This window comes from Rhea americana, unplaced genomic scaffold (assembly GCF_003343005.1).
Source record: "Rhea americana isolate MKP2758 unplaced genomic scaffold, rheAme1 scaffold_21, whole genome shotgun sequence".
Classification (NCBI taxonomy): Eukaryota; Metazoa; Chordata; class Aves; order Rheiformes; family Rheidae; genus Rhea; species Rhea americana.
Window position 1 is genome coordinate 227,496 of NW_028186258.1, and position 25,755 is coordinate 253,250.

The 25,755-nt window shown below is 52.2% G+C and overlaps 1 protein-coding gene across 6 annotated transcripts in view; it reads left to right on the plus strand.

The window, feature by feature from the left end:
• Window positions 1–24,974, plus strand: part of SEPTIN9 (septin 9) — a 166,921-nt gene extending 141,947 nt beyond the window's left edge. For all 6 annotated transcript variants that reach the window (XM_085304414.1, XM_085304415.1, XM_085304418.1 and 3 more), the window contains 9 exons: window positions 2,369–2,560; window positions 6,648–6,776; window positions 7,117–7,198; window positions 8,559–8,696; window positions 15,356–15,473; window positions 18,647–18,742; window positions 19,963–20,059; window positions 21,559–21,610; window positions 22,435–24,974. In XM_085304414.1, coding sequence (XP_085160540.1) covers window positions 2,369–2,560; window positions 6,648–6,776; window positions 7,117–7,198; window positions 8,559–8,696; window positions 15,356–15,473; window positions 18,647–18,742; window positions 19,963–20,059; window positions 21,559–21,610; window positions 22,435–22,570 — 1,040 coding nt within the window. In that variant the 3' untranslated portion in view covers window positions 22,571–24,974. The remainder of the gene's footprint in view (window positions 1–2,368; window positions 2,561–6,647; window positions 6,777–7,116; window positions 7,199–8,558; window positions 8,697–15,355; window positions 15,474–18,646; window positions 18,743–19,962; window positions 20,060–21,558; window positions 21,611–22,434) is intronic.
• The last annotated feature ends 781 nt before the right edge of the window (window positions 24,975–25,755 follow it).

A 25,755-nucleotide genomic window follows, 5' to 3' on the forward strand; every position in this document is an offset into this window, starting at 1 on the left:
ATCCCTGTTGTGCAGATTCCCCTAGTTACAACATGTGGATTTTTCTTTTTTCTATTTTTTTYCCTCTCCAAGCGAGCCAGCACTGAGAGAAATGCTGGAAGAACTTGTCCCTTTATATCACTTTTTCCTATCGGCTAGCCGAAGCCGCGTGGGCTGTGCTGCTGGCTACGCTGCTGTGCTGCTGGCTACGCTGCCGCGCTGCGTCCCCGCTGGCAGCGCACCGCCGTGGCGAGCCCGCGTCCCGCGGCCTCTGCTCTATCGCAAACCGAGAGCAGCTTTCTGCTCCGGTTGGTTTTAATTTTTCTGCGCACGCTGCTGGACCTTAGCTGAGCCARATTTCCCGGGCTGCTGTCTTGTCCCACGGGCTTTGGGCTCTCTTCCAACCGGCGCGAGCGGTTCCCGTGTGCTGCCCCGTCCCGATCGCTGAGGTCGGTCCCACCTGCTCCAAGGTGTACGTAGATTTTGGTGTTCTCCATTCGCGCCTGTGCTAGTTAAACCGTTGCATAACCTGATGCTTCTGCTGGTAGTAGCATACTTTCCATGTGATTTATTTTTTCTGGTGGCACACAGGAATTTTTTCCACTTTTGGCCTTGCCGTTTTGGAACGGCACTAATTCGGGATGTCTGGAAAGACCTCTGGCCTGTAATCTTTTCAAGGAGCAAGGCCAGCAGCGTGTTGCCGGCTGTGCAAAAGCCTGAACTCGTGTGTGTCTGGTACAGAGCTCGGGAGGAGCGCGTTGCTACTGTGCGTGTCAGATACGGCTTGTTTGCTCGCTAGTGCATCGCTGCGTAATGCTGCTCTGCAGAGCCCAGGAGCAGGGGCTTGGAAAGAAGTATTCAAAGCGACCCAGCGGCCTGTATGGTGAAATCTGGTTGGGATTTTGGGGGGATGTTCTTTGTTCTTGGCCTGTGTTTGAGGGTGTTAGTGTGTTGTGCTCGCAGGAAGCGAGTGCRTCCTGCTTGCAGAGCCTTGCAGGCTCCAGTCTGACATGGCTCCCRTGGCTCTTGCCGATCACCAGTGGAGAAGGGATGACGTGTTTGTGCTTGGAGGTAGCCCCTTTAGACCAGCTGCACTCCTACACACAAATCCCTTTGGAGGGAAGGAGAAGAAAACATGTAGCACCTCGTAAAAGGCCAAAAATAACAGCAGAGTTAGGCAAACAAGCAAGGAGCTAAGATCTGTGTTCCTGCTTTCAGGATTGTAAATGAGGACCTATGAAGCTTTGCAAAAAGAAATTAAAATAGTTTACTCGGGCTGATGGATCCAAGGACTTGGGCATTGATCAGCAAGCAGCTTGCAGGAGTAAGGATTTATGAGTGTATTTTCCTACAATCTCAGTTGCTTCTCTCTCTGTGCCTACATTAGAGGAGCTCAGTTCTTCTGCATGTTTCGTGGTTCCAGCAAGGAACTGGCTGGGACCTGTGGCTGAGTTTGTGCTCTGCGTTGAGATGTCTCCTGTGTGTCTCCATACCTGCAGAGCGGAAGCAGCCCGAGCAGGGAGGCGCTGTGCCTAGGTGTGATCAGGTGGCACTGCTCGGTAGGAGCTGCAGGTCTTCCTTCTGGGCAGCGGATGCTTCCACATCTGTTGCCTGTGCGAGTGGATGGTCTTTTTTAAGAMGGTGCTAAATGAGGCAGGTAGCTCCACAGATACCTGTCTTAAGAGTAGCAGTGCCCAACTGCTGTGTGAACCTGCAAACTCTGTAGCCACCTTGCACRTGGGTCAAGTGCTCCGGCCCTTTGGAAGGTCAAAGGGCTTGGTTTGCCCTGATGGGTATCAGCAGTATCACAAAAGGTTCGTTACTACATAGGCATCAAATGACGTAGCCCCTTCTGTGGTTGTGGATGTGTCGTTTTTTCAGTTTTTCAGCAGGCTTATGTACAACAGTAGGAGCTGGAGGTGAGCTGGGGACAGCAGCCTCCACATCGTTTCAGCTGAAGCTAGAAGGGGACGTGTGTCAGTAGATGCAGAAAACTTCTGTGTCTGACAGAAAGCCACCCAGTTCCCTGAAACGTGGCTGCAAGGCATTTATACTGGCAATCAGTGTAGCGTTGTAATTATAGAGTCCTTTTGATGTGTTCTGCTCGAGCAGACCTCGCAACGCATGCAGAGAGCAGGAAAAATTAAGATGCGGAATCCCAAATTTGAAGTAATTGCAGGCAAAGAAAGCTCTTGCGTGCCTGTCCCCTCTTGGCCTTCCGGTGCACATTTGCTGTTGTTATTAGCAGTGATACAGCATGTGCTTTATTCCCGCTTCGGATGTGCCAGGCAGCTCCTTTCATTGCCTGCCAGGGGGAGCGTCGTTGCCCTGCGCTCGGCAGTCACGCCGTGCTGCGTGCCGCCCCTGACTGCTCTGTTTGCCTTTGCAGGTCCCGAGGCAGTTCCCAGCTACGCGCCCAGCATGACGGACGCTCCCAGAGATGCCGGCCTCAAGCAGGCAGCGCCGACGCGGCCGGAGAAGCCTGCTGCAGACTTCGGCTACGTGGGGATAGATGCCATCCTGGAGCAGATGAGGAGGAAAGCGATGAAGCAGGGGTTCGAGTTCAACATCATGGTTGTCGGTGAGTTCTTCCTCACATGTCCTGAGCTGGCTACTCACGAACATGCTCAACAAGTTGTTTATTTTTTTTTGTGTGACAATGTTTGTCCTCCTTGGGAACAGCTGTTAAGCTTCAATGCTGGAGCCTTTGCCCTAGGAATCAGCAAATCCTGCTTCCAGGGAGCTGCGTTGAATTCAGTTATCGCTAAAGCTCAGCAGCTGGGAAAGGCCTGCTGCTCAGGGTGGTTGCACGCACCTTCCCACGCGCGTGTTAGGACTMTCGGCGCGTGCTGCCGTTGGCATGGTGGAGCACTGATCTCTGCCGGTATTTCCACCGGTTTGACGGACACCGCTGCTCACGCGTTTACGGGGCGCCTGGCGCAGCGCTGGGTAGTGCGAACGCTCGCTGCCGGCCGCAGCGTCCTCGGTGTGCAGCTGCGGAGGGGTTCGAGCCGATAGCCAGCTCCTGGTTCCCATTCCAGCTCTCCACGTTGTGTGGCAAYGCGTGAAACGCTTGCTAATAGCTGTTGGATTTGAGGGGTAACAAGGTAGAGGGAGCAAAGATCTTTCTAAGCAAGTGAAGAAAAGCCACGTGTGATTTACTGGTGCAAATAAACACCTAGAGGGGTCTGGCTGGGCTGTTCAGCTTGACTGGCTTTTGCGTAGCAACGGTGCCTTTGGGGACCCAAAACAGCGCAGGGGGGAAGCAGGGCATCCTGCAGGTTTGCTACGTGTTAGGAAGGAGGGGTGGAAGACGGGCTCGTTTCAAGTTAAAAGTGACCGTACAAACAAGTCACCAGCGAAACGCGCTCTTGTGTATGCCCGTGTGCCTGGAGATACGCCGCAGGAGGCTGTGCAAGAGAGGGAAATTTGGAATCAGTGCATCTGTTGAGAGACGTCCCTGGCGTGCGTTTGGCCTGCAGAGTCTCTCCCGGGTCTGCTTGAGCTGCTCTGTGCTCCCCGGCGGGGCGGCCGCGCAGAGCAGCGGCTCTCCCTGATGTTCTGCAGGCCTTCGCCGGCCCTTGCGCGAGGGAGCTGCGGAGGGAAGAGAGGTGTAAAACCCGCGCCGTGACCTGCGGCCTGGTTGGGGGGGTCCTTCCACCTCGCTTGCTCRTGTCATGGGTTGTGTAGGGTTGCTGCTGCCCCGGAGTCACGGCTGCCTCCGCAAAAAAACTCCGGGGAACTGGAGCTAGAGGAGGGCATCGTGCAAAGAATTTGCTAATTCTGCTTTAAAAGAAAAAAAAAATCACTGCGCTGTAGCTTCCCATTGGGCTCTGCTGATGCCCTGCGCTTTCCTTTTCTGTTTTCTTATACACAGACTGGTCCCTGATAAAAGGTTAAGTCTCCACAGGACTCAAGCGAGGGAATTACTGTAAACCAGGTCATGGCAAAACCAGTTCCTGCAAGTCCCTGTGGCTTTTTCTCTTTTTACGGATCCAGCTTTTTGCAGCCAGTTCAGCTGCCCTCCCTGGGGAGGAGGGTTACAGCGTTGCTCTTAAAAGCCTGCAGCTGAAACCGCGTGAACTAAACCCCCCCGTTGCCGTTGCGGAAGAGGCGTCCAGCTGCCTCCCCCCGGGCACGGCGTGGGCTCGCAGCTCTGGGGTTACCCTGGGCATCCCCCCCCCTTCCCTCCACGAGCCGTTTGCGCCGAGAAGAAGGCTCCTCTGCTTTCTCGCTTCGCAGATGAGGGCCGTTCGGAAAGCACCCGGCTTGGCCCCGGCGGCGCCCGCGCGGTTAGACGAGCCCCCCGCTTCGGAGCGGCTGGGAAACGGTGTCCTCCCGTTGGCAGGCTCCGGGCTGGCCGCTCGCCGGCTGGGGAATTCGTGGCAGCGTTGGGGGCCCGCGGCGGGCAGGCAGCGGGGTGTTCCTCCAGGGTCGGCTTTGGGGGCGTCCAGGGGCTCCAGGCTTTCTACGCAGGGTTCGTTTGGCTCCTTTATTCCCGTGCGGCCTGAGCTCGAAGCCCGCGCGTTAAAACGCCCGTCCGTGCAGTGCCTTAGGTCGTGAGCGGCGAGGAGGGGATCGGCCCCCGCCGCAGCGGAGTCGCCCGGCGAGCCGGAGGCCGGGTCCGCCGCCGCCCGCGGCCCTCGTTTCTGTTCCCTTTCCAGGCTCCAGCGGTTTGGGCAGGCAGAGACGCAGCGGCTGCCGCGGATTTTAGCCGTGCGTCCCCCCTGTTCCCCCCGGGCCCCACGCAGGACTCCTAATTGCTAGCAGAGCGGCGAGGGCTTTGTGCTGACCGTGTGCAGCTCTCAGGCCCGTTTCTGCTTTGCCCTGCATTTCTTGAGGCAGCTGAAGACCAGGAGTGTTTGACCCCAGCCTGATCCATGAGTTCCTCTTCTCACGCAGCTGTGGTAGTTGCTGACGAAGAGGGTTTTCCTGCGCTGGGTTGCAGAGACGGGGAGCCAAGTTGTAAGCTCGGCTTTTAATTGCTGCATAATCACCGAAATGGGAGCAGACTGATTTAATCTCCCATGTTACAACAGCGCTGGGAGTCGGTGCCAAAAATTGATGCCTAGTGCTAAAGCGCTGGCCGACCCCACGCTTGGAGGCCACGAGTTTAACTCTTGGCGCCTTTGGCAACCTGGCCGGTGCGTCGGAGGCCGTAAGAGCCTCAGCACGTGCCGGAGCCGGGTGCCGGAGCCGGCTCGTCTCGCGCGCTCAAAGGCTCTGCTCACGGGGACGGCGTTGCGGTGGCTGTCCTGCTGGCTGGAGCGGGCCAGTCCGGCGGCCCGGCGGAGGCTCCCGCAGGAGCTCCACGCTGATGGCAGAGCGCGCGGGACGTCTGCTCTGGGGCCGAGCATCTACTCCCCGGCTTTGGAGGAATTGCTCTGTTCTCTTTGCAAAGATTGCTCTCTGAGGTCGTGGGACAGCTTCTCTGGAGACTTGGGAGCTGACCGTGTCCTTTCTGCTCTGATCTGTCTCAGCTCTGGGGTATAAAAGTGTGAAAATGTTTCTCCCTAAATGCTATTTTTTTCAGAAGTCGTAGAATGGGGTAGGGTTTCTTTTGACTCAAAGATGCTGCCAGTCTAGAGCTGTCTAAGAGGGTCTGTGCATCCCAGGGTCTTGTCTGATTGCAAAAGCAAGTGAGGCGACGAGTGACAGCAATGGGTAACGAATGGCCGCGGCTTCTGTCACCTGCTTTCAAGCCTTGAAGGCCTTGCAAAGCTGCTTGTTTCCCGAGCTGCCCCGCGCTGAGTGTCCTCCCTGGGTGCCTGCAGCGCCGGCGACACAGTTCCCTGCCCGCAGGCCGGGCTAGCGCCTCTCCCAGGGCTTTGTTGGGCTCCCGTCCGCTCCTCCTCCTGAAACGCTGATTTGCACAGGCTTTGCCGGTGCAGTTGCGTTCTTAAGAGGCTCTTTTGCCTGGTGACCCATTAAATCAGGCCTTCTGCTTGAGTTGGACAGCTGCTTTGTGTCTTTGCTGAAAGAGCCAGTCAATCCTGGGGTTAATTTATGCTCTCTTTGTGATACTGCTGTAAGTTTGAGGGTTGTTTCATTAACCCCATCCTGACTTGTTGGTGTTTCCCAAAGAGCCTGCAGGAGGGCACAGATACAGATGTGCTGGGTGTATCCAGCTGCAGATTCTGGCCAGAGCCCTCCAGGCCCTACTTCTACGTGTCTGTCCAGCAGCAAGAGCCTTAAGCCAAATGATGCTCCTTCCCTGGAGCTTCTTCATGCTATCCTGTCCTTCAGGGTTGTATATGTAACCGCAGCCTTGGAGCACCAGCTGTTAAAGCAAATGTGAGCTCTGCAGCCCCTGAGGGTGTCCATAGCCTGCCCATCCTCCAAGCTGTTGTGGTTTGTGCTTGATGCTAAAATATGGCCCTTGTTCTGCTTTCCCAGGTGCAGCTGCATGGGGAGGTGCTTGCCCTGCGTAACATGGCCCTGGCACGATRCTTAGGGAGCCACCCTGCCCACACCCCCAAAGCGATCTGTGGTTGTCCTCGCTGTCCTCGTACACCTGTGGTTAACAAGTCTTTTATTGCAGTTGCACTTTTTACCTCCCTTGTGCAGAGCCGGTGCAGGCTGAATCTGTCCCAGTGTGGGTGGCATCAGCCATTCCCTAAAAGGGTGATCTGTAAATGTAAACTGTTATTTATCTTGCTGTTTTCCAGGTCAGAGTGGCTTGGGGAAGTCCACATTAATCAACACCCTCTTTAAATCCAAAATCAGCCGGAAATCTGTACAGCCAACTTCTGAAGAGCGGATCCCCAAGACCATTGAAATAAAATCCATCACTCATGGTGAGTCTCTGCAGATCCTGCTTGGTGGTTTGACGTTTGGTCACTGCATCTTGTTTCTCCAGAGGCTTTCTGGGATTGGAAACCTTCACTCTTGTCATCTGTCTGAAGGGACTTGACCATCCAGAGGTGCTTGCTGGACCAAGCAAACTCATCATCTTTTCCCTTTATTCACTAGCATTGATTTAATTATGATGGAAGGGGCCAACTAAGGTGGTCATGGGTGTTGTGCTTCAGGGCTGATGTGGTGCTATATCCATCACCAGATTTCAGGAGGGCAGGCTTGGCCTGAGTGCTCATCAGTACTTGCCTCMCACAGCCGCTGCCTGCTTTTCTGTTTCAGAGATTGAAGAGAAGGGAGTTCGCATGAAGCTGACAGTCATTGACACCCCGGGCTTTGGAGACCACATCAACAACGAGAACTGGTGAGAAGGCTGAGCGGGAGCACTGCGGGCCTCAGCTCGGGCTATGAGGACACCACCATTCCTCTCTCTCCTGAGGAGATAAGGAGTGCTGTTAGGATAGAGCAGGCTAGGCTAGCCTTGCTCTGTAGAGGCTGGAGAAGCAAAGAGAGGTTGGTKTGGATGGCGTGAAGAGAGGTGGGAGAAAAGCGTATCTCCCTGTGACAACGTATCCTCCCGTCCAGCCTGTCATCTCAGAGACAGTGCTGTGCTCTCAGGGGCTCAGTGGAGCCCTACAACAGCCCTGTTAGAATCCACAAACATCCTGCTGTTTCTGGCATGAGACAACCTTTGTTCTCTGCTGGGATCAGCTGCTGTGCTGGGCTGACCGGTCCCGTGACCTTGTTCACGGGTCCTAAAGGCTGAACTCTGCAACGAGTCCCTGGGACAGCGGCTTTCTCTGTGCTTWATGTATTCCTCCTTGGAGCTAGGCAAGGCTGTCCTCTGCGACTGCTCRCAGTTGGGTTGCTCACATGGACGTGGTGAATTCTTGACCACACATGTGTGTGTGTTTCTACTACTGGAAAGAAAGGGAAGTCTCTTTCTGTAACTGTGTGCCTTCACATCTCCTCTCCTTTCTACGATCCCTTTTCCTATAGTTGGGTTCTTCAGATACCCATAGATACTCTGTCATCTCACAGTAGACTTTGTGGATCATCCAAAGGTGTCCTATGCTCTGGGCGGGCAATTGCTAACTGCTCTGCTGCATTTTCCCAGAAGTAAAAAAAAAAAAAAAAAGAGAGGTTCCTTACCAGGACTTTGAGATCCGCTTTGGATGGTGAGACCAGGGGTCTGGCAGTGTCAGGCTGGCGGTGTCTCCTCCACCATCTTAATCCTTCAGTACTGGAACAGACTGGGCAATCATAACTCCCTTTTCTACTGTGAGATGGGATGGGTGGACTCATGAGATTTGATGCTTCGGAACTCCTCTTGCTCTTGGAGGAGGCAGTGCAAAAGTAGAGGGAAAGGAAAAAGAGAGAGGAAGGATTCTGTTTTTAGGCAGCCATCCSCTGGAGTAGAGAAGGGAGGAATTTCTAGGCACTTGCTCTTTAAAAGAGACAGTAAACAAGATCTACTACTCCCGCAGTGTAAGGAGTATAAGGAGTTGCCAAGTGGTGAACACGTGAGGTTTGTGATTCCTGTTTCCTGCAGTTGCTGAATGAATGGGAGCTGACGGGAACTGAAAGGTTCCTTGTGTGTTTAAATGGGATTCGATGAGATYCACTTCTGAGGACTCCGCTTTGCAGAGTCAGGCTAGCTGGGAGGATGAGGGTGGTCCAGATTGCTCACGTAAAACCCATGTCGTGTGTTTGTCTCTCTGTAGCTGGCAGCCCATCATGAAGTTCATCAATGACCAGTACGAGAAGTATCTGCAGGAGGAAATCAACATTAACCGGAAGAAACGGATCCCAGACACCAGGGTGCACTGCTGTATATACTTCATCCCAGCCACTGGCCACTCGTACGTACCCTCTCTATTTGGAGCATGCCTTTCCTCCAGGGTGGCAATGGGGACCTGTCCCCACTCAAATTGTGTGTGCTTCAGTCTCCTACTCTCAGTCTCACCTAACTTAGTTGCTCTGAGTCATCATCTGCATCCACTTGTYTCTCTGTAAAGACTTGAAGGAACTCAGATGCCCTTCAAAAACCCCTAGCTGAAGCGCGTAAAGTCTGGCGATGTCTTGTATGCTCTTGTGAATCATCAGGAGCAGCATCGTAGCTGGGCTTGGAGTCCCCCACAAACGGCACATGTGAAGCCTGTCGTTCCTAAAGCCATAGCCAGCTTCCTTCTGCATCTAGAGTCTTTGCAAGAACGTGGCAAAGCTGCTTTAGCCAGGCAGAACTTTGACAGAAGCAAAGCAAACAACTGAGTTGCTTGCTTGGCCAGTGATGGACACCAGTCAGTGAGCTCTGGAATTTGGTGGGAAGGCCACCWTTGCAGTGACTGCTGGAAAAACGTTTTTTTGGCTGCAACCCTGCCTTTGTAAGGAGAGAAGCCAGTTGTCCTAGGGCAATTGTACCGAGCAAGAGAACACCCAAACCCTTTAAGAGCATTTGGTAGATTTTTTGATTAGTCTGCAAGTGAGATGCAGGTTATTCCACGCAAAGCTTTCCTGTCTCTGGCACTTCTCAAATGACAGCATCAAAGAGCCGGATCTCTAACTTTTTTTTCAGACTTGTAGCCCTCAGTGAATATCTTGGGCACTTAAAATATCTTGCAAAATCTGACTTGAAGTATCATAACCTAAAATGAGGCCTGAGTTTCCTTTTGATTCGTGTCAGTTCCTTCCACTTCTGGCTTTGTCTGTGTGGGGATTTCTTTCTCTGTTTTTAAAAGTAAACTTAAACTGCCAGAATTGTATTAAGTGCAGCTTTTTCCACTTCCCCGTGCAGAACTTCATTCCAGYAGAAAAGATTTTGTTTTGCTTGTGTCAGTGGCTAGACCAAAAATGCATTCCTCGCTGGAATAAGATGACTGCATGGGTCAGTTATGCTGTTCTATAACAAGCAAAGCTTACTTGGGTGAATGAGGCCTTAAAGTCTCCTCTCGGAGGAGAGAGCAGGATGCTCAGCAGCATCTTCATCRGGTGGAGCAGATACAGCACCACCACTATGGTCTGCAAGGGACTCTGTCCTCAGACTTTCCAGTATGAGCATGGCTTTATCTTTACACCCTGGCCTCCCTCTGCTTGTGGCCTTTGMTCCTCGTGGGACGTTCTGTCATGGGACAGTCTGATAAAGTAGAACATTTTTAAAAGGGAGATGATGTTTTTAGACCCGTTCGGCTTGTTGATCCTGCTCATCTACRAGAACTGTGTCTGCAAACCCTGCCTTGGTGGGTTTGGAGTATTGCAGCACTAGCTACGCTCTAGCTTTGTTTCCAGCACTTCAGGCATTTAACGCTCGCAGGCCACGCGCTTGCTGTGGAGGGCAGTGCTTGAACCCTTGCGTGCAGCAGCGGGGGGTTGCAAACGTTGAGGCAGAGTGCAGGCTTCGCTCCCCGGGCAGCTCCCCCTCCCTGGGAAACCCAGCTCTCCCCCCGGCTCTCGTTGCATGTGTGGCCGTCACGTGTGGGGGAGGCACCGATGTCAAGCGGCTGGCCCCGGCCCCTGCCTGAGCCTCTCGAGCGGTGCATTCTGGTTTCTCTCACCCACCAGCTCTCTGGCTAACAGTAATTGCGTGGAAGTTCAGCTGCTTTTTTTCTTTCTCTCCGAAGAACATGTGTTTCCAATATCAGAACTAGCCCTGCCGTTGGAGGGACTTTGTTGCTGAGCCGTACATGGATACTCCTTTCCCTGAAACAGCCTTGGGCCATGCGTAGCCTGATACCCCAGCTGGGGGCTGCAGCTTGGGTTGCTCTCAGGGCTGTGGTTTCCTGCCCAGGTGCCAGAGTGGACATCTGGCTCCTGAGCCCCTCTTGCAGGGGGGTTAGAGATAAAATGAAGAACAGGAGGCTTTAGAGAAGCTGGGGAGCCCCGAGGGGGGAACCTCACTGGGAGGGAGAAATCTGTGGGAAATGCTGTTTCTCTGAGAGCTCAAGCRAGGACTGGGGTTCCTGTCTGTCCGCTTGCAAAGCCCGGGTGGTGTTTCTCATCGCCACGGACATGCTTTCCCTAGTGTTGTCCTCGGTCCGTGGATGTTAATGTCAATGCCCCTGTTGAAGAACGTAGCTGATATTGCAGTGTAGTCCCCGAGGTTCGTGCTCTTTTTGGAAAACAGAGGTTTGGGAGGCAGTTTCACATGAGTTTCTTGTAGCGTTTAATGTAGGCTTTGTGCCTTTGCTGCCTCCCTGTGCGGGACAGGCTTTATAACCAATCTAGTTTGCACACACGCTGTCCTTCTTGTAACACTGCTGTAAAACCATGTTTGCAAAGGCTAAGTAATGTGCTGGCAAGAGCTTCTGGCTGCAGCAGCAAAGCCCTCGTTCTTTGCCACCCAATAAATTCCACCGCAGCGACCCATGTGAAGTGACTCTGAAATCCTGCCTCATCTTTCTCAGCAGCCCCGTTCTCTGGGTATACCAAAACTGATGCTTGATGTCCTGATGCCTTGCTGGTCCTTTCCCTTCTTGTTGTCCCCTGGCAAAGCCAGCGGTGCTGCAGCAGAGAGGGCTAGATTCCCACCTGGCTCGTGGCCCTGCAGCGCTGCTGCCAGCTAGATTCATGCAGCAGACAGACAGGTCCCGGTGTTGGGGCTTGGGTGACTGCTAGATGCTTGCTGGTATTTGTTTAATGCGCAGCCCAAATTCTTGCTACTAGTTGGATCTTGGACTTAACCAAAAGGAAATAACTCTGAAGCTCACAGTGGATTTTTATTCCTATAATGGCATTTCAAGGCAACCAGCAGGAATGAGCCTCCACTCGGAGGCTGTCTGTGCTGTGYGCAATGGCTGGTGGTATGCAGAAATAACGTGTGCTAACCCAGGTTGGATTCCCTAAACAAGAGGGAATGGGGAGCACCTGGCACCAACTGGAGCTCTTGCTGCCTGCAGCAGCTCCTGCTGCAGCTCATCCACCCTCCTTTAGAAGTCTTTCAGTCTTCCCCCCCCCAAGCAAGTCTGAAGCGTGTGTGCCTAGTTAGGAGTGTACAGTTCTGGTGACTGTCTTGAGTAGGGGAAGAAAAACACGCTTTTTATTTTTGAACTACAGCCCTTCTTTGGGGATGTGCTTGTGAAAAAGCTGTTTGCATAGATGCCTTGCACTGTGGATAAAACAACTCATTTTCTCTTGCTGCGTTGCTTATTTGTATATATAATGATTTAATTGCTAATCCTCCTCAGGTTCTGGCATCAGCACCTTGTAGAGGTGAATTTGGTTCAAATACCCAGCTGAGTGCAGTGCTGTTGGGCCTGCGGCTTGTGACAGTAGTCGTTAAGCACCAAAACCRGTCCCTGCAGGTACCAGTCACTGCTATCTTGGGCTGCGCCTTGCAGAAGGAGTTTGAGATGAATTAGGTCTGTGCTTGCCCTGTTGTGACCTTGACTGTACCTGCCTGTGACTGCACAAAGCTATTAGTGAATGTGCAAATTAAGTTCTGCRCGCCTGTGATTTCCTTAAAGCCATTCAGTGTCCTTTGGCATCTACAGACGAATGGCCRTGACTTCTAGCTAAGGGTCTCATGCCAGAGTGAGTCTTAGTGAAAAGTATCTTTTCCAAAAATCTAAAATGTTTAAAAGGAGGCTTTGCAGCAGCAATTAGTGGRATATCTAGAAACCTGTACAGTAGTCTAAGCCATACAGTTTGCCTCTCAGTAGAGTCCTTTGCTTTCCCTCCTGTTGACCAGGACTGTTCAGGCTTTTTCAAGGAGAGTGATGTTGCTCGAGAGAGCGCTCGGGTTCAGCGCATGGATTCCGGTGTCAGCCCCGCTCGCGGCTGCGTGGGACGTGATCCCTGCTGTAAGATGAGGGGAGCCAGGTCAGGGGCTGGGATTTCTCCAAGGTCCACAGCAAGAACAGCCTTGTGCGGTGACTCCCAAGCTCGGCATCCTGTGCTTGGCCCCGCTGCTTCCTGCCTCTGATGCTGCCCACAGGCTTTGGAGGAGAATTGATGGACTGAGCGTTATGCTCGCTGGAGTAAGCCTTCCCTACTSGGGTAAAAAGCACATACAGGCCAGGGAGAAAAGGCTGTTTACTTTGATTACTGAGAATTGCTTTTCAAGTAATTTGGCTAGGACTGCAACTGCTAATTTATTTATTTTTTTCCTCTGAAATATCCTGAAGATCTGTCTGTTGGTGGTGTCTACTTAATGGTGTTTGTAAGACAGTCCCTTACTCTTTCTTGTAGCCTCACTGCTATTTGTGTGAGTTGTGTCGCAGGTTTTCTGGTACTTCATCACCTTCAAATCCTCACTGGCAGTTCTGTTTGCCTGAGTGCCCCTCTTGGGAGGTGCTGAGGTTACCCCTATAGACCAGGTACTTGCAGAGCACCAGGGAGGTGGTGAGTGCTTGTGGACCTGGAGCTCAGAGGCTGCTTGCAGGATGTGGGCTGGGTATGGCTTTGCGTGCTGCTGTTAGACTTGCAGGGTGCTTCTGGCATCCTCCACATATCAATGAGAGCTTGGTAGCGGGGTTCTTATGCAGCAGTCTGAGCTGAAATGCAAATGCCTGGTTGATTTTTGAGTCCATCTGCATGGGCTGCCTATGCATCCTGGTCTTCTCTTTAAAAGAAAAGCTGATGAAAGAGTCAGGAACATAGTCTCAGTGGGGAAGAGGCTTTTAAGGGGGAAAAATTGTTTGAAAATAGCAAAGAGAAAGGAGGAGAAAGAAATCTGCTGGGAAGGGAATATAAGTGCATTGCTTTCTTGGAGGTCTGGGAAATACATTATACAGAGCTCCAAACAATGTTTGCCAGCAGCAGTCTGCTTAGATGTGTCCATGGAGGTTCCCCTGTGTGCTTTATTCCCTTTATTTATTTATTTAAATAGCCAAACTCTTTTGTTCCTGAAGCCCAGGGTGATCCGTGACTGCTGAGCTCATGCCAGCAGCTTGTTTGCCCTCGTGCTAGCGATGCGCTCTCCGGGCTGYGCGTGCCGCTCGCCCGGCTCTCCAGCGGCTCGCGGAGAAGGTTACGGGTCAGTCCGCCGGGAGCGGTGGGCGCGGAGCTAGCGCCCGATGCCTGAGAGGGGAGTGGATTTGGCCAGGGATGGACGCGGATGAGTCACGCGCCGCAGGCTGCGGGAGAGCAGCCTGGGGTGCTGCGCAGGAGGCCGAGCAGGGCAGYGCGGCTTCGTGTTCCTCTGCGCAGTGCTCTGCCGGAGCCTGGTTACACCTGAGCATTTTAATTTACCACCCTGTTTATTCCTGCTTCTTCCTTAGTTACACAGGCTTCTGGTTTGCAAATGGGGCTGACCTAGAAATGGGGGAACGTGGTTCTTGGCCCCAGCTCTGCYGTTTCAGTTTATAGCTTTGAAAGGTGACTTTGCCTCCCTCTGCCCYGGTTCCCCAAGGATAAATCAGGTCATGTCCTGCTGGCACCCGTCACCAGATCTGTTGTGGGCCGAAGCTGTRTGCTTGGCACCTTGGTGTTTCCCTTTTTACGCTGGCTTGCTAGCTTTTTACGTTCAGCTCGCTGCTGGGGGATGTGTCCCCCATCACCTCCAGAGCCATCATGGGGAGACTGCAGCATGCGGAGACATCTCCAGGCAGGCTTTCATCTAGCTAGTTCGGGAACTATCAGCAATAAAAATACCTTCAGGGAGGACTGAGGGCCTAAGTACYGAGGCAGGGTCGTGGGCAGGCCCCTCGAGCCCTCGTTGCTGTGTGTAGCTGGATTGCAGCCCGGAGATGCAGCGAGGAGAGTGGCACTGGAGGTCGCATACAGGCTGTCAGCAGGAGCATTTAACAGGGAGGCATTTCCTGAGCAGCTGATTATTTAGGTTATGCAATCTSTGCAGCTTTGGTCTGCTGAGACTTTTGTTGTAGAAATTTTCTGACTTTTTTGCCCTCTGGAACGAGCAGAGTCTCTTCTGTGCCATGTGATCAGCTTGAGAATTAACAGAGCCTCTTTGAATCTGAACCAGCGGACACAAGTCGAAATCCTGGCTTGTGCACGACAGCAGGTTGGTGCCCRGTGTGGGAATGTGCTTGACCAGGAACAGCGACCCGTAGCCAGGTCATGCCAACCTGGCATGTCCTCGGGCAGCGTGTGCATGCGTGTGGCCTCCTGGGCAAGCCTGGAGAGGGCTTTGCACTGTGGTCGCTCTTCACCTTCTTGATTTGTGTTGTATGTCACGGGCAGCCTGTCCTGCAGCTGCCAGCGCCCGTGCTCTGCTCCCTGCTTTGCCAAGGACTCGCGTAGCTCTGGGCGAGTTCCTCCGGTCCTCGGTGGCGGAGCATCCGGTCGGGGCCCTCTGCCGCTCCTCGGGGTTTGGTGGGGGCTCACGGATGAGTGTGGCGCTTTGAAACGAGGACAGGAAACGTTTTAAGTGTTTGTCTGCGAACCGCTTGTGTGAGGCAGCTGCGTGCTGTCGTGCTTTTAGGAAAACGCCTTTGCTTTTCCTCTCTGAAAGAAAATTACTCCTCCTCTGCGTCTAGCCTTTGAACGCCCCCTCTCCGCTGAGGATCGCGGCAGCCCCCGGGTCCTCGCTTGCCGCCCGCGAGCCCCTTTCTTCTGTCTTCCGCAGGCTGCGACCGCTGGACATCGAGTTCATGAAGCGCCTGAGCAAAGTGGTCAACATTGTCCCGGTGATTGCAAAAGCCGACACGCTAACGCTGGAGGAGAGGGACTACTTCAAACAAAGGGTAAGGGCTGCACGTCTTCCCCCGGCCCGCTCTCCCCCCGCCTTCGCCCCGCAGGTCTGCGGAGCCGAGCGCCTGGCCGGGAGCCCGGCGCATTCCTCCGGCTGCAGCTCTGAGTGATCCCAGGTGGCAGCAGGAAAGGCCTTCGCTCCAAACAGTTCCTTGTGTTTCTCTTGGAYCGTTGTCAGTGCAGGATAAATTTTGCACTCTTAGTCTTGGGGCCTGTTCCTCCTGCTTCCTTTAATGTTGTTGTTGTTGTGATTATGTTGAGGCAGTTTTTTATTATTCTGAAAGGTGGAGAGTGCTGCATATAGAGCCTGGAAAATCCTTCCTTCGCACCAATACAGTAACCAGGCAAAAATATGTGTGTCTGAGCTTAGCCGGGCAAGATTTGTGGGAAGAGCAAACTATGAAGCTCCCCTGATTGCATTGGTGGGGAGCTGAGAAGGGTCAGTTCAAATTCACAGCAAGGCATGTGGTTTCCTCCACGCATGCATGTCTGGTGCTGCAGAGAGGCTTTGCTCTGGGTTTCGGCAGAGGACTGTAAATCCGTTACCGTAGCTGCTGATGTGGCTGCAGGCGTGATGGCCTCAGTGTTTGCTGCAAAAATAAGCAAGCCATCAATCACMTCTTGTCTTGTTCTAAGAGTCTGAATTGCATTTTTGAGCATGAATAGACSGGGTTTTGCCAAAACCAGTCACTCAGCCAGGGCTCCCTACATATCCGTGTGCAATGCAATGAGTTCTGAGCAGAWCAGAGACGAATTGGGTAGTGGCAGAGAAGATTGCCAGGATTGTGGTCTACTGCCCTGGAACTGAGCTCCAAAAGGAGCGAGGTTGTGGCTGTGGGTAGCTCATTGCCCTGAAGTGGAGAGAGTTAACTTCTGCAGGCTCTTATTTCTTGCGTTTCAGACAGCAAAAGAAGATAAGCGTGGGGTGGGCCTCTTGCGCTCTGGAGTCCTGGACTCCACTGTCCCTTTGAGCTCCCAGAGGTCAGGAGTTTGCTTCCTGCACGTCTCTGCTTCAAGCAGGGATGTGAGGCAAGGGGAAAGGGTGGAGTGGGCTTTGCCAAAGGGGTGGTTTTGAGGAGCCATCTTTGTTAGGGATGTGGGGTGCAAGTGTCTGGAGGAGACAGCATGCTAGCTAGGGTGTTATTCACCGCATCCATGCAGAAGAGCATGAGTGCTGTTGCCATGCTGAGTTTGAGCTCATTTTAGTGTCTTCCCAGTTTGTGAAGAGCAGGGTCAGGAACTGAAATATTCAGTCTAGTCTTGGGGGCTGAAACCCAAATCTGCAAGCGGTTCCCTCTGCAATGAGCTAAGGGATTTCTGGAAATGGAGCTATGCCTTAATCCAGACGGACTTGATGAGCATGTCAGCCAGCTCATGGAGAGTTGTGTTCAGAGCTGGTGCTGGAGGATGAGAGGAAGGAGGGCTGGGGGCTGAAGAGGTGTGAGAGGTGTCAGTCCAAGGTGCTGCTAGTCTCTCCAATGGCCTTTCCAGATTGCTTGCTTCATTCAGAGGCCGCAAGCGCGTGCATATACATGCACGCCTGTGTGTCTGTCATTGACTGCCTGACTGCTGGAACTATGGAGTCAGKCTGGAATCTGAAACTCCATCTGGGCACGGTTTGCCTCTGATATCATCCGTGTAACAGAAGATTGTGCTGTGGGAATGGTGCTGACAGTGTTGCCAGTGCTGTGGGAGAATCCATCTGGCTTGTCGGCTCTGCCGCTAATGAACTAAAGTAGCAAAAGCGGGTCTCGTTCGCAGCGGGGCCCAGAGCCGTGCCTTCTGGGCTTGCGCGGATCTGCCAAGTGGGTGCAAGTGGCGAGGAAGAGCGGCCTGTGGCCCAGAGAGCAGGCGGGATAAACTCGCCCCATCTCTGGTTACACTTCTGACTGTAACCAGACCTCTGAAATCCTTCACAGATGGAGAGGGGAACACAGCCTTGCTGGCTCGTCTGCCATGCCCATTCTCCAAGGGGCTCATCCTTGGTAAATTAGTCTCCAGATCAACTCCTGGTGCAGAGGAGCAAGTAATCAATCCAGTTTTGCACCAGCTAAGATCTGGATTGGGATTTTTAACGTGGCTCCAACGTGCATGCATGCACACTTCCAAAAGGCAATGGCCCTGCCTGCACTTGGAGGGGTTGAACTGGTTAGGAGGAGGTGTTTAATTTCTGGGTTTGTTTCAGGCTGGACAGGTCATGATGGAGCATTAATCTGCCTGCTTCCTCCCTTTGGTTCATGTGGCCTGGTTTCTGGCTTATGTGAGCATTGCACTGAGCTACTCAAATGGAGTCCTCTGCCCTGTGGAGTTGGCTTATGTTGGGTTGTTCCCCTAAAATGGTATGTGGGCTTGGCTTGGGGTGGGATCAGAGGCCTGGCTCAGGGGTTTTCTTTGGCTTGGATATATCTCCTTTGCCAACTGAGAATGTAGGGCTTATGTAGAGGAGTTCACCACCCTAGGATGTGATAGGAGCTGGCACTCAGGTACGAATTCAGGTTTGGCAGCTTCTTCAGGAAGGCTGATCCACTGTGTTCCTGGTGCTGTATTAGCCAAGTCTCCATATAGGAATTGGATTTCAGTGTGGTGGGGTTTTTTTTCCCCTTTTCACAGAGGCAATATCCTTAGAGCTGGCTACGCTCTGAGCTGTCTGTGTGCCTGTCCCCTCTCAGATTGTACTCTGCAGTAACTTCTTTTGCAAGGAGCTTAAGCAAACACTAGAAAACAACCTCTTAATTTTGGGTCCGGCACCACATGCCTTGACAACTATGTTCCCCATTGTTTGGTGCAACTTGTAATTTCCTACTGTCTTCTCAATGAAAAAGCAGAGCCTGGCTCTTGTAAGCTCATCTCTCTCTGTGAGACTCTCTCCTCAGACTGAACAGGAACCATATCTTGGCATAAGGCTCTCCTAGAGCTTCCAGGGCAAGCACTTGATAGGTGGTTAGCAGTTAAACAGGAGTCCCTATTCTCCAGGTGGGCAGTGTTAAGGAAGGAAAGGGAAGATAATACTGCTTGGCTGTCTAGTCTTCTAGTACAGAGTGGACCCTGACAGGTTTGTTCCTACATGCCTCTTGGGCTGGCTGGGAGCAGCCACTGTAGTGGGGGTGCTGCTGTTCTTCCTTCTTGCACATCTCATTCATGTGTTTCTCTGCTTCTCTTCTCCTAGATCACAGCTGATCTTCTTGCCAATGGGATTGACGTGTATCCTCAGAAGGAATTTGATGAAGACTCTGAAGATCGGCTAGTAAATGAGAAATTCAGGGTTAGTGTGTGGTGTTGTGGCTTGAATGTGCTTGGATGGGGGCTTGCAGCTCCTGATAGCTGATGTCTTGGGAGCCTCTTGCAAAGTTCCTGTATTTTCTTTCTGAAGGTACTGTGCCTTATCCCCGTCTGACCAAAGATGGGGCCAGAGCTCAAAGCAGGGACAGAAAGAGGGTGAGAAATGCATCTGGGGAGGATTGCTTCTGCTGTCTATGTCGTGGCTCCTTTCTTCTAGCTCTGTTCTTCGAATGTGCCCTCAGTAACAACTAGATGAGGAAGTCCCTTAGCCTCTTGCCCTTTCATAGGAGCGGTGAATGCTGATGTCTGCCTGTTGCTAGCAAAGGGAGCAACCTCCCTGCTGGCTGCAGAGATTTTGCCCGGTGGCTGCTCTGATTTCATCAACCTGAATTACTTGCTGCAGGGAGTAGCTAATGACTTATTGGCCAGAAAAAGTGGATTGGATAAATTCRAGGAAGAAGAAAAATGTAAATAAAAAGATACTACCTTGGATCAGGAAGTAACTGAGCTGCCACTGGCTGGTTGCTGGATGCTGGGGGAGGTTCCTAGGGAAGTATCAGTATTTCCCCTAGGCTTGCTGGCTATATGCTAGCCCCTGCCAGAGCGAAGTGCAAGGCTTGGACAGGCTTYGTTCTGGTCTTACATGAAGGCTTGAAATATTGAAGCACAGCAGACTTTGAGGAGGGGAGCAGACAGGACTGAGGCTCCGGTACTGACCCACGGTTGAGAGAGCTAGGGATGCAAGGTTGAGAGAGTGTGGGGCAGGCAGCMCATGGGTGGTAGCAGCCGTTCATTTCTGTCAGAGCCCCATGCTCCTGGAGYCTGGTCTGATCTCAGCTGAAAGCTTCACAGAGCTAGGAGCAGTCGCTAAGGGGAAATCAAAAGTGAGAGACATGCCTAGGTTGGTCAGATGTATGAGAGGTACTGCAGCTGGGTTCCTGGGATCCTGTGGTTTCCAGCAAGCAACATTGCTCAAGAGCCTTGGACACTGGCTGGCTGTCTGGTTGCATGAAACTGCCRTGAAAACCACTTGAGACGTAGGAGGAGGGGCCCAGGACCAGCCGGCAGCTGGATCCATTGCAGACTTGAGTCCTTGCTGTAATAGCTGGCTGGAGACAGCCTCACCTGAGATTTTACTCACCAGCTTGGTTTCCTCATTGGTTTTCAGGGGGAAAAATTAACCTATGACTTTTCTTTGCTCAGGAAATGATCCCATTTGCAGTGGTGGGTAGTGACCAGGAGTACCAGGTTAATGGAAGAAGAATCCTTGGAAGGAAGACCAAATGGGGCACCATTGAAGGTATCTTGTCCTTGTTTTCTTACCTCCTGAGCCCATCCCATTGCCCTGGCAGAAGATGATGAGACCCAAAACTAGCAGTAGAAATCTAGATGTACCTACTGCTTCCCTGGCCCTCCAAAGAGAATTACTTCCTCAGTATTTGGGGGACTGGAAATGATTTGGCCAATACTCCTGCACTGAGTTTCTGAGCCTTTGTGCAGTTCAGGGTGGCTGTTGAGTGGAGAGAGAAGATGATGCTTCTGTGTTTCTCATCTCTGCTTTCTTCCGGGCCKTCTACTTTGATGTTTCTGTTGCATTGCTTGTCACATAATTAAATGTCTGATGGCTGGATTTGAGGGCCGATGAGTTCAGTGCTGACGTCTCTATGTCTCAAGTTCAGAACAGAGCCTTTCCCTGGCATCTGTAATTCTCTGCACGCTTCACCATGYACTCAACTGGTGCCCTTGTGGGGTCTGTTCCCTCTTCTTCATCACATTAGTATCTTCCCTTTTCTCCCCTCCATTTTAAATCACAGTTTAAAGGCTAGATGAAGGTTCATGGCTCCAGCGCTTCAACACATTTTCCCCCATCCCTRACTTTTAGCAGCTTACAGACACATCTTCAACACCATTCTTCTATCTTCTTCCCCTTCATTTCTTACAGATTTCTCTCATTTATGATTCTCTATAGGAATCCTGTTTTGAATGAGTGCTTATGATGCCAGGAAAAATCAGTGTATTTTAAAGCTCTGCTGCCCTCTTGTGCTCTATCCTTGGAAGCTCTGAACTTGGTGGGCTTTGGAGTAGCTTAAGAAAAGCTACTCACCTTTAGAGTATGTGGCATCTTCAGCACAGGGAGACCCACAGACCCAGCAGTGGTCRCTGGCAGTCTTGCTGGCAAAATAATGTTTTTGTCATGTTATTTCTGCATTATGTTCAAGCCTGGGGTAGGGGAACGGACACAACAAAGGGAGCTGACCCTCTAAATGCAAATGCCTGGCAAACAAAAAGCTGCGWTACTGATTGTGGTGGAGCAAGACCTCTTGCTTTTTTCGCCCCATCCTCTTACAAACACTCTTTTCCTCCTCCTAAGCCCTGTTGAGACAGCAGTCATACTTCTGTCAGTGGGAGATCACATTATTCCTCTGCAGTAGGCAACATGGGGAAGTAAAGTCAGAGATATGCTTGAGGTATCAGAGGACATTCATGGTGAAGCTAAAAATGAAACTTTGTTCTTTTGAGTCATGCCTGGTGCCTGCTGCAGAGCTCACCCTTCCCCTTTTCCTTCAAAATCTCTCTGAAAATGGTTCACTGTTTCTCACCTACTCAAACTTACAGTGGTGAGATGGGGGAAACCAYGCTGTAGGCTGGGGGATGCTGCAGAGAGCTCCCTCGCTGTGTGCAGGACAGCAGGGGAAGTGTGACCCTCCGTAGGGCCCTTCCTTCCTCAGCGCTGCTGCTGCACTTGTGCCGTTGGTGTGTGCGGTGAATGCTGATGGTTTTCTTTCTCTTTCCCACCAGTGGAGAATACGACACACTGTGAGTTTGCCTACCTGCGGGACCTCCTCATCAGGTCAGTGGGGCTGTTCCCATGTTTGTGTAACCTTTGGTCACCAGGTGGCATCAAAACGAAGGCGAGAGCCCAGCGTGAAGCAGGTGGCTGCTTGGCTCGCCCTCCACGACCSCAGCAGCCCCTGTGCAAGGAGTAGCCCCATTCAAGGGTGCTTTTCTCAGCTGTGTTGCTGAGCAAGAGAGGAGGAAAGCAGTGGGAGCACGTGGGAGAGCTGAACTTGACAGTAGSACGCAGGGTATAGTGTGACTGCAGCTCACCTACCAAGATCAGCTGGAGGTCTTGGCTTTAGTGACCCCTCACAAGCTCTGTGTCCTCCTCGATGCATTACCCCAATTCCGAGTCATCACCCTCCTGGGCCCTTCCCTCTGCASATGGGGACAGTATTGTTGTAGGGTCCATGCTGAACCCCTTGGCCTGCTCAGGGAGAGCATGGGCTCCTCCTAGACTTGCTGCAARAAAAGCTCTGGCAAACAGCTGTGCAGGGCTTCAGGCACAGTCCTATGCCCTCTCGGGACTGGGGCCTTCCCAAAAGGGCCCTTAGGCAGCAAGGGATCCCCTTGTGCCAAACACACAGGCTGCTGGTGCCACTGAGAGTTTCTGTTCTAGGCTGTCTGTAATTGCCTCCACTTCCCTCCTGCTCTCTGAAGAAGTGTCATTAACTAGTAAAGCTGGAGAGGAAATTCAGGCTGGGGAGGGTGGTTGCAAGCAGATGTTACGGGGTGCAGGCTTGCAGTTGGGTTGGAGTAGCAGAGATGGTGCTGGATGGACCTGCCCTGTGCACGCAGGGGGACGTAACTGGCCCCGATGTCTTCTGTTTCCCTCAGGACACACATGCAGAACATAAAGGATATTACCAGCAACATCCACTTTGAAGCCTACAGGGTCAAGAGGTTGAACGAAGGCCAGAGCTCGCTCTCCAATGGGGTGACCGACAAAGAGCTGGTGGCTAACGAAATATAACCCGTCTCGCTCTGTAGCCAGGACCTTGCTCGCTCACGCTCGCTATTCCCCCTTCSTTTATTTTTATATGAACCCTCTGCCACTGTCCCTCTTCTCCAACCCCCTCCCCCCCCACTGCCAATGTTAACTGACCAAATAACCAGGCGCCATATCTCGTCGGGCAGAGCGTGGCAGCCTCCCGTCCCCCTGCGCTGCCCGCTTTGTGGCATGACTTTCTTCCTCAGCCTCTGCCGAGTGTTGYCTGGGGCTGGGGGAGCTGTCAGGGCTGGGGAACGGCGGAAGGCAGCAACCGCCCCACGCGGAGGTTGGCCTCTCTCCGTTCTCCAACGTGGCTCTCGGGACCAGGTAGAGCCTCTCCCCACTAACTGTCCGCTCCAGCTTCTGCTGCCCATGGGGAGCCTGCTGAGAGCCCGGCAGCGGAGGGAAGGTCTCGGGTAAGCTCCTACCTGCTGCCTTTCCTGCCATGCTGAGGCCACGGGAAGCAGGTGAATTTGCTGAAGGCCGAGTCCCTCTTTGTCCCGTGGCTTTGCCGTTTTCTTCTCCGTCCATTGAAGGCAAGAGTTGCGCCGAGTGAATGTAGCCTTCAGAAGCAAGGTACGGTGAGATGAAGAGAGCAAGATGGTGACATACTTGTCTCCTGCCTCCTCCTCCTCCTCCCAAGCCCTCTCCAGCCCTCCAGGACCAGCCATTCCCTCACCCCGGYCCCTGTACCTTTCCTTCATGCAATAAACTGGGAGTGTTTAGGCGTTAACTCGCCTATCACCAAATCATGGCCAGGCAGAGCTACCTGCTTTGGGAGAAGTGCCTTTCAAGACTGTTACCCATGCAATAGTTGGGAAAGGCTGGGGAGAGGGAGGGCTTATGCTGTCTGTCTTTGCAGCCTGGAAAAATGCTTATCCAGACAACGACTCCTTGTAGAGACTCCTCTTCCTTGTCACTCGCGGCTTGGACCATAGATATGGCTGGTTTCCTGGGAACGCTTGTRTATTTATTTTTAATTCAGTAAGGTTTGTTTTCTGTCGAAGGCTCAGAGTATGTTTGTCTGAAGGGGGCTGAGAARGGAACGTCTCTGCAAAGCGGTGGTAGGAAGCTGGAGTTTTTTGTCCTGCCCAACCCTTGTGATTATTGGGCTTTTCAGTAAGTCAGAGGAGGGCTTTTTTTGGTTTAATCTTTTTGATCCCTCATGTGATGTGTACGTATGTAACAAGCTCCCTAATTTGGCTAGTCCTCCTGCGAGGGGACCGTGTGCGTGTGCAGACCGAGCCCTGCATGTTAGCCCCTGGCCGTAGGAAGGGCTGGGGCGGCGTTTTGTAGCGTAGGACCTCCTCTTCTTTACACGCTCCTTTTGACSAGCTCTGACACCATCTGCCTCRTGGTTTTWWAAAAAATAAATAAAATAACAAAACATCTGCAGGAAAAGCTCGTGCACGAGGCTAATTAAACAACTGCTGCATGACGCACGAGCGAGTGGTCTTGGAGCAGAGCCTCTACCTGCCCCCAGCTGTGCTTGCATGGCTCTTTGGGAAATAATGTCCACTCCATCCATCAGTGGTATCCCGTCTAATGGATGAACCGACATGCAGGTCACCCATCTTTCAGCACGTGCTTAAAATAGCAGCACATCCCATCTTCCAGCCGCTGGCGGATGCCTGCCGAGCTCACCAGACGGTCTCCGCTTGGGGCACAGCGCGTTTACGGGTGACGAGAAGGAAAGAGGGTGCTCAAACTCCCAGCGCCGGCAGCGGCTTTGCAGGCTGCCGTTGCCGCGTCGCTCCTTGCRCGGGCGGCCCGGGCCGGGAACGGGGCAGCACGGCAGCTCCGGCGGGACCCAGCTCGGCACCCGCGCAGGAGGAAGCCTCGGGAAGGACCGTGGGGTTCGGGACCGCCCGTGCGCGGGCGCCTTTGCGTTGCAAGGAGAATCCATTCGCCCCCTTAACTCTGGTGGTTTTTTTTTCCCTCCTCAACATCGCGTAGGAATTGTTACTGAGCTGTTGAGGAAGAACAGTTATTTACTTGCTGACTTGCTATATTTTAGCAAAAATGAAAAAAAAAGTGTATTAACGGAAAAAAATATATATTTCAAGTGTTTTTTTTTTAAAAAAAGACTATTAAAGGGGAGAAAATCTTTTGTGTGAGGCACTTCCGCAAATGTCATCTTAAACTTTTTTTTCTTTACCCCTAGTCAGTATCTCAAGCTGGGCCAAGCAAGACATGCCGCTTTCACCTTTATAACCTGATTTTTTTTTTTTGAAGAAAAAATAATACAATAAAAAAAAAGTCACCCAGATCTATTAAAATGGCCTTTTGGGGGTTACAAGCATTATGACAAATTTAGTCCATTTTTGTATAAATAATAGTGTTTAATATGTATTTCCCAAAATAAATGTTTCAAATGCAAATAGAAGGAGGCTTGTTTGGAAATGTGTGATTATTATTTTTTTTTTTTGGGGGGGGGGGAAATCTGGAAATCTTTTTTAAAATCTGTGGGGTTTTGGTGTGATTGACGCCACCCAAGTCCTGCATGGGTGGCCAGGGAGAGGAGAGCAGCCCAAAGAGGGTGGCCGTGTCCCCAGCAGCGCTGTGCTCAGCCCTTTTTGGGGCAAAGCCAGGGKGAGGGGGGGCTGCTTGTTGCTAATCCCCTTGATTTTTCTGCCCTGAGGTACCTGGCCCCGTTCATCTGCGAAGTGATGATGCTGAGCGCGCTGGGGAGCCGAACCAGCGGGCCTCTGCGACCTTGTAAGTGCCAAGGGAGGGCAGCTGGGCCCCGGTGTCTCGGATGAAGTGCCCAGTAATCTGAAATAATAGGAAATATGGGCTCTGCTATTTACTGGCCTGCTGGAGAGTTGAGAGCAGAACTGAACTCTGTGTGTCTCATCTGTGCTAATTCTGCAGTTGTTTTTAACTTAAGCCAAATGTTTGTTGGACCGTATGTGTAACAGCTGATGCTCTAGCAACTTCACTGTGCAAAGAAATGCAATCAAATATGCATGGAAGGTGGCTGGCTTTGGTTCACCAATCYGTAGGATTAGTCTTTTTTTTTTYYYTYYTTTTTTTTTCTGAGCCTGTTGGACTGTAYAGAAACAAACACAGTAGGAGAGAAGGTGACTTCATTCAAGCTGGGTTACCGGTAAGTAGAGGACAGGACAAGCTAGGCTTATGTAATGTGTTTTCTTTTTTTTTTTTAA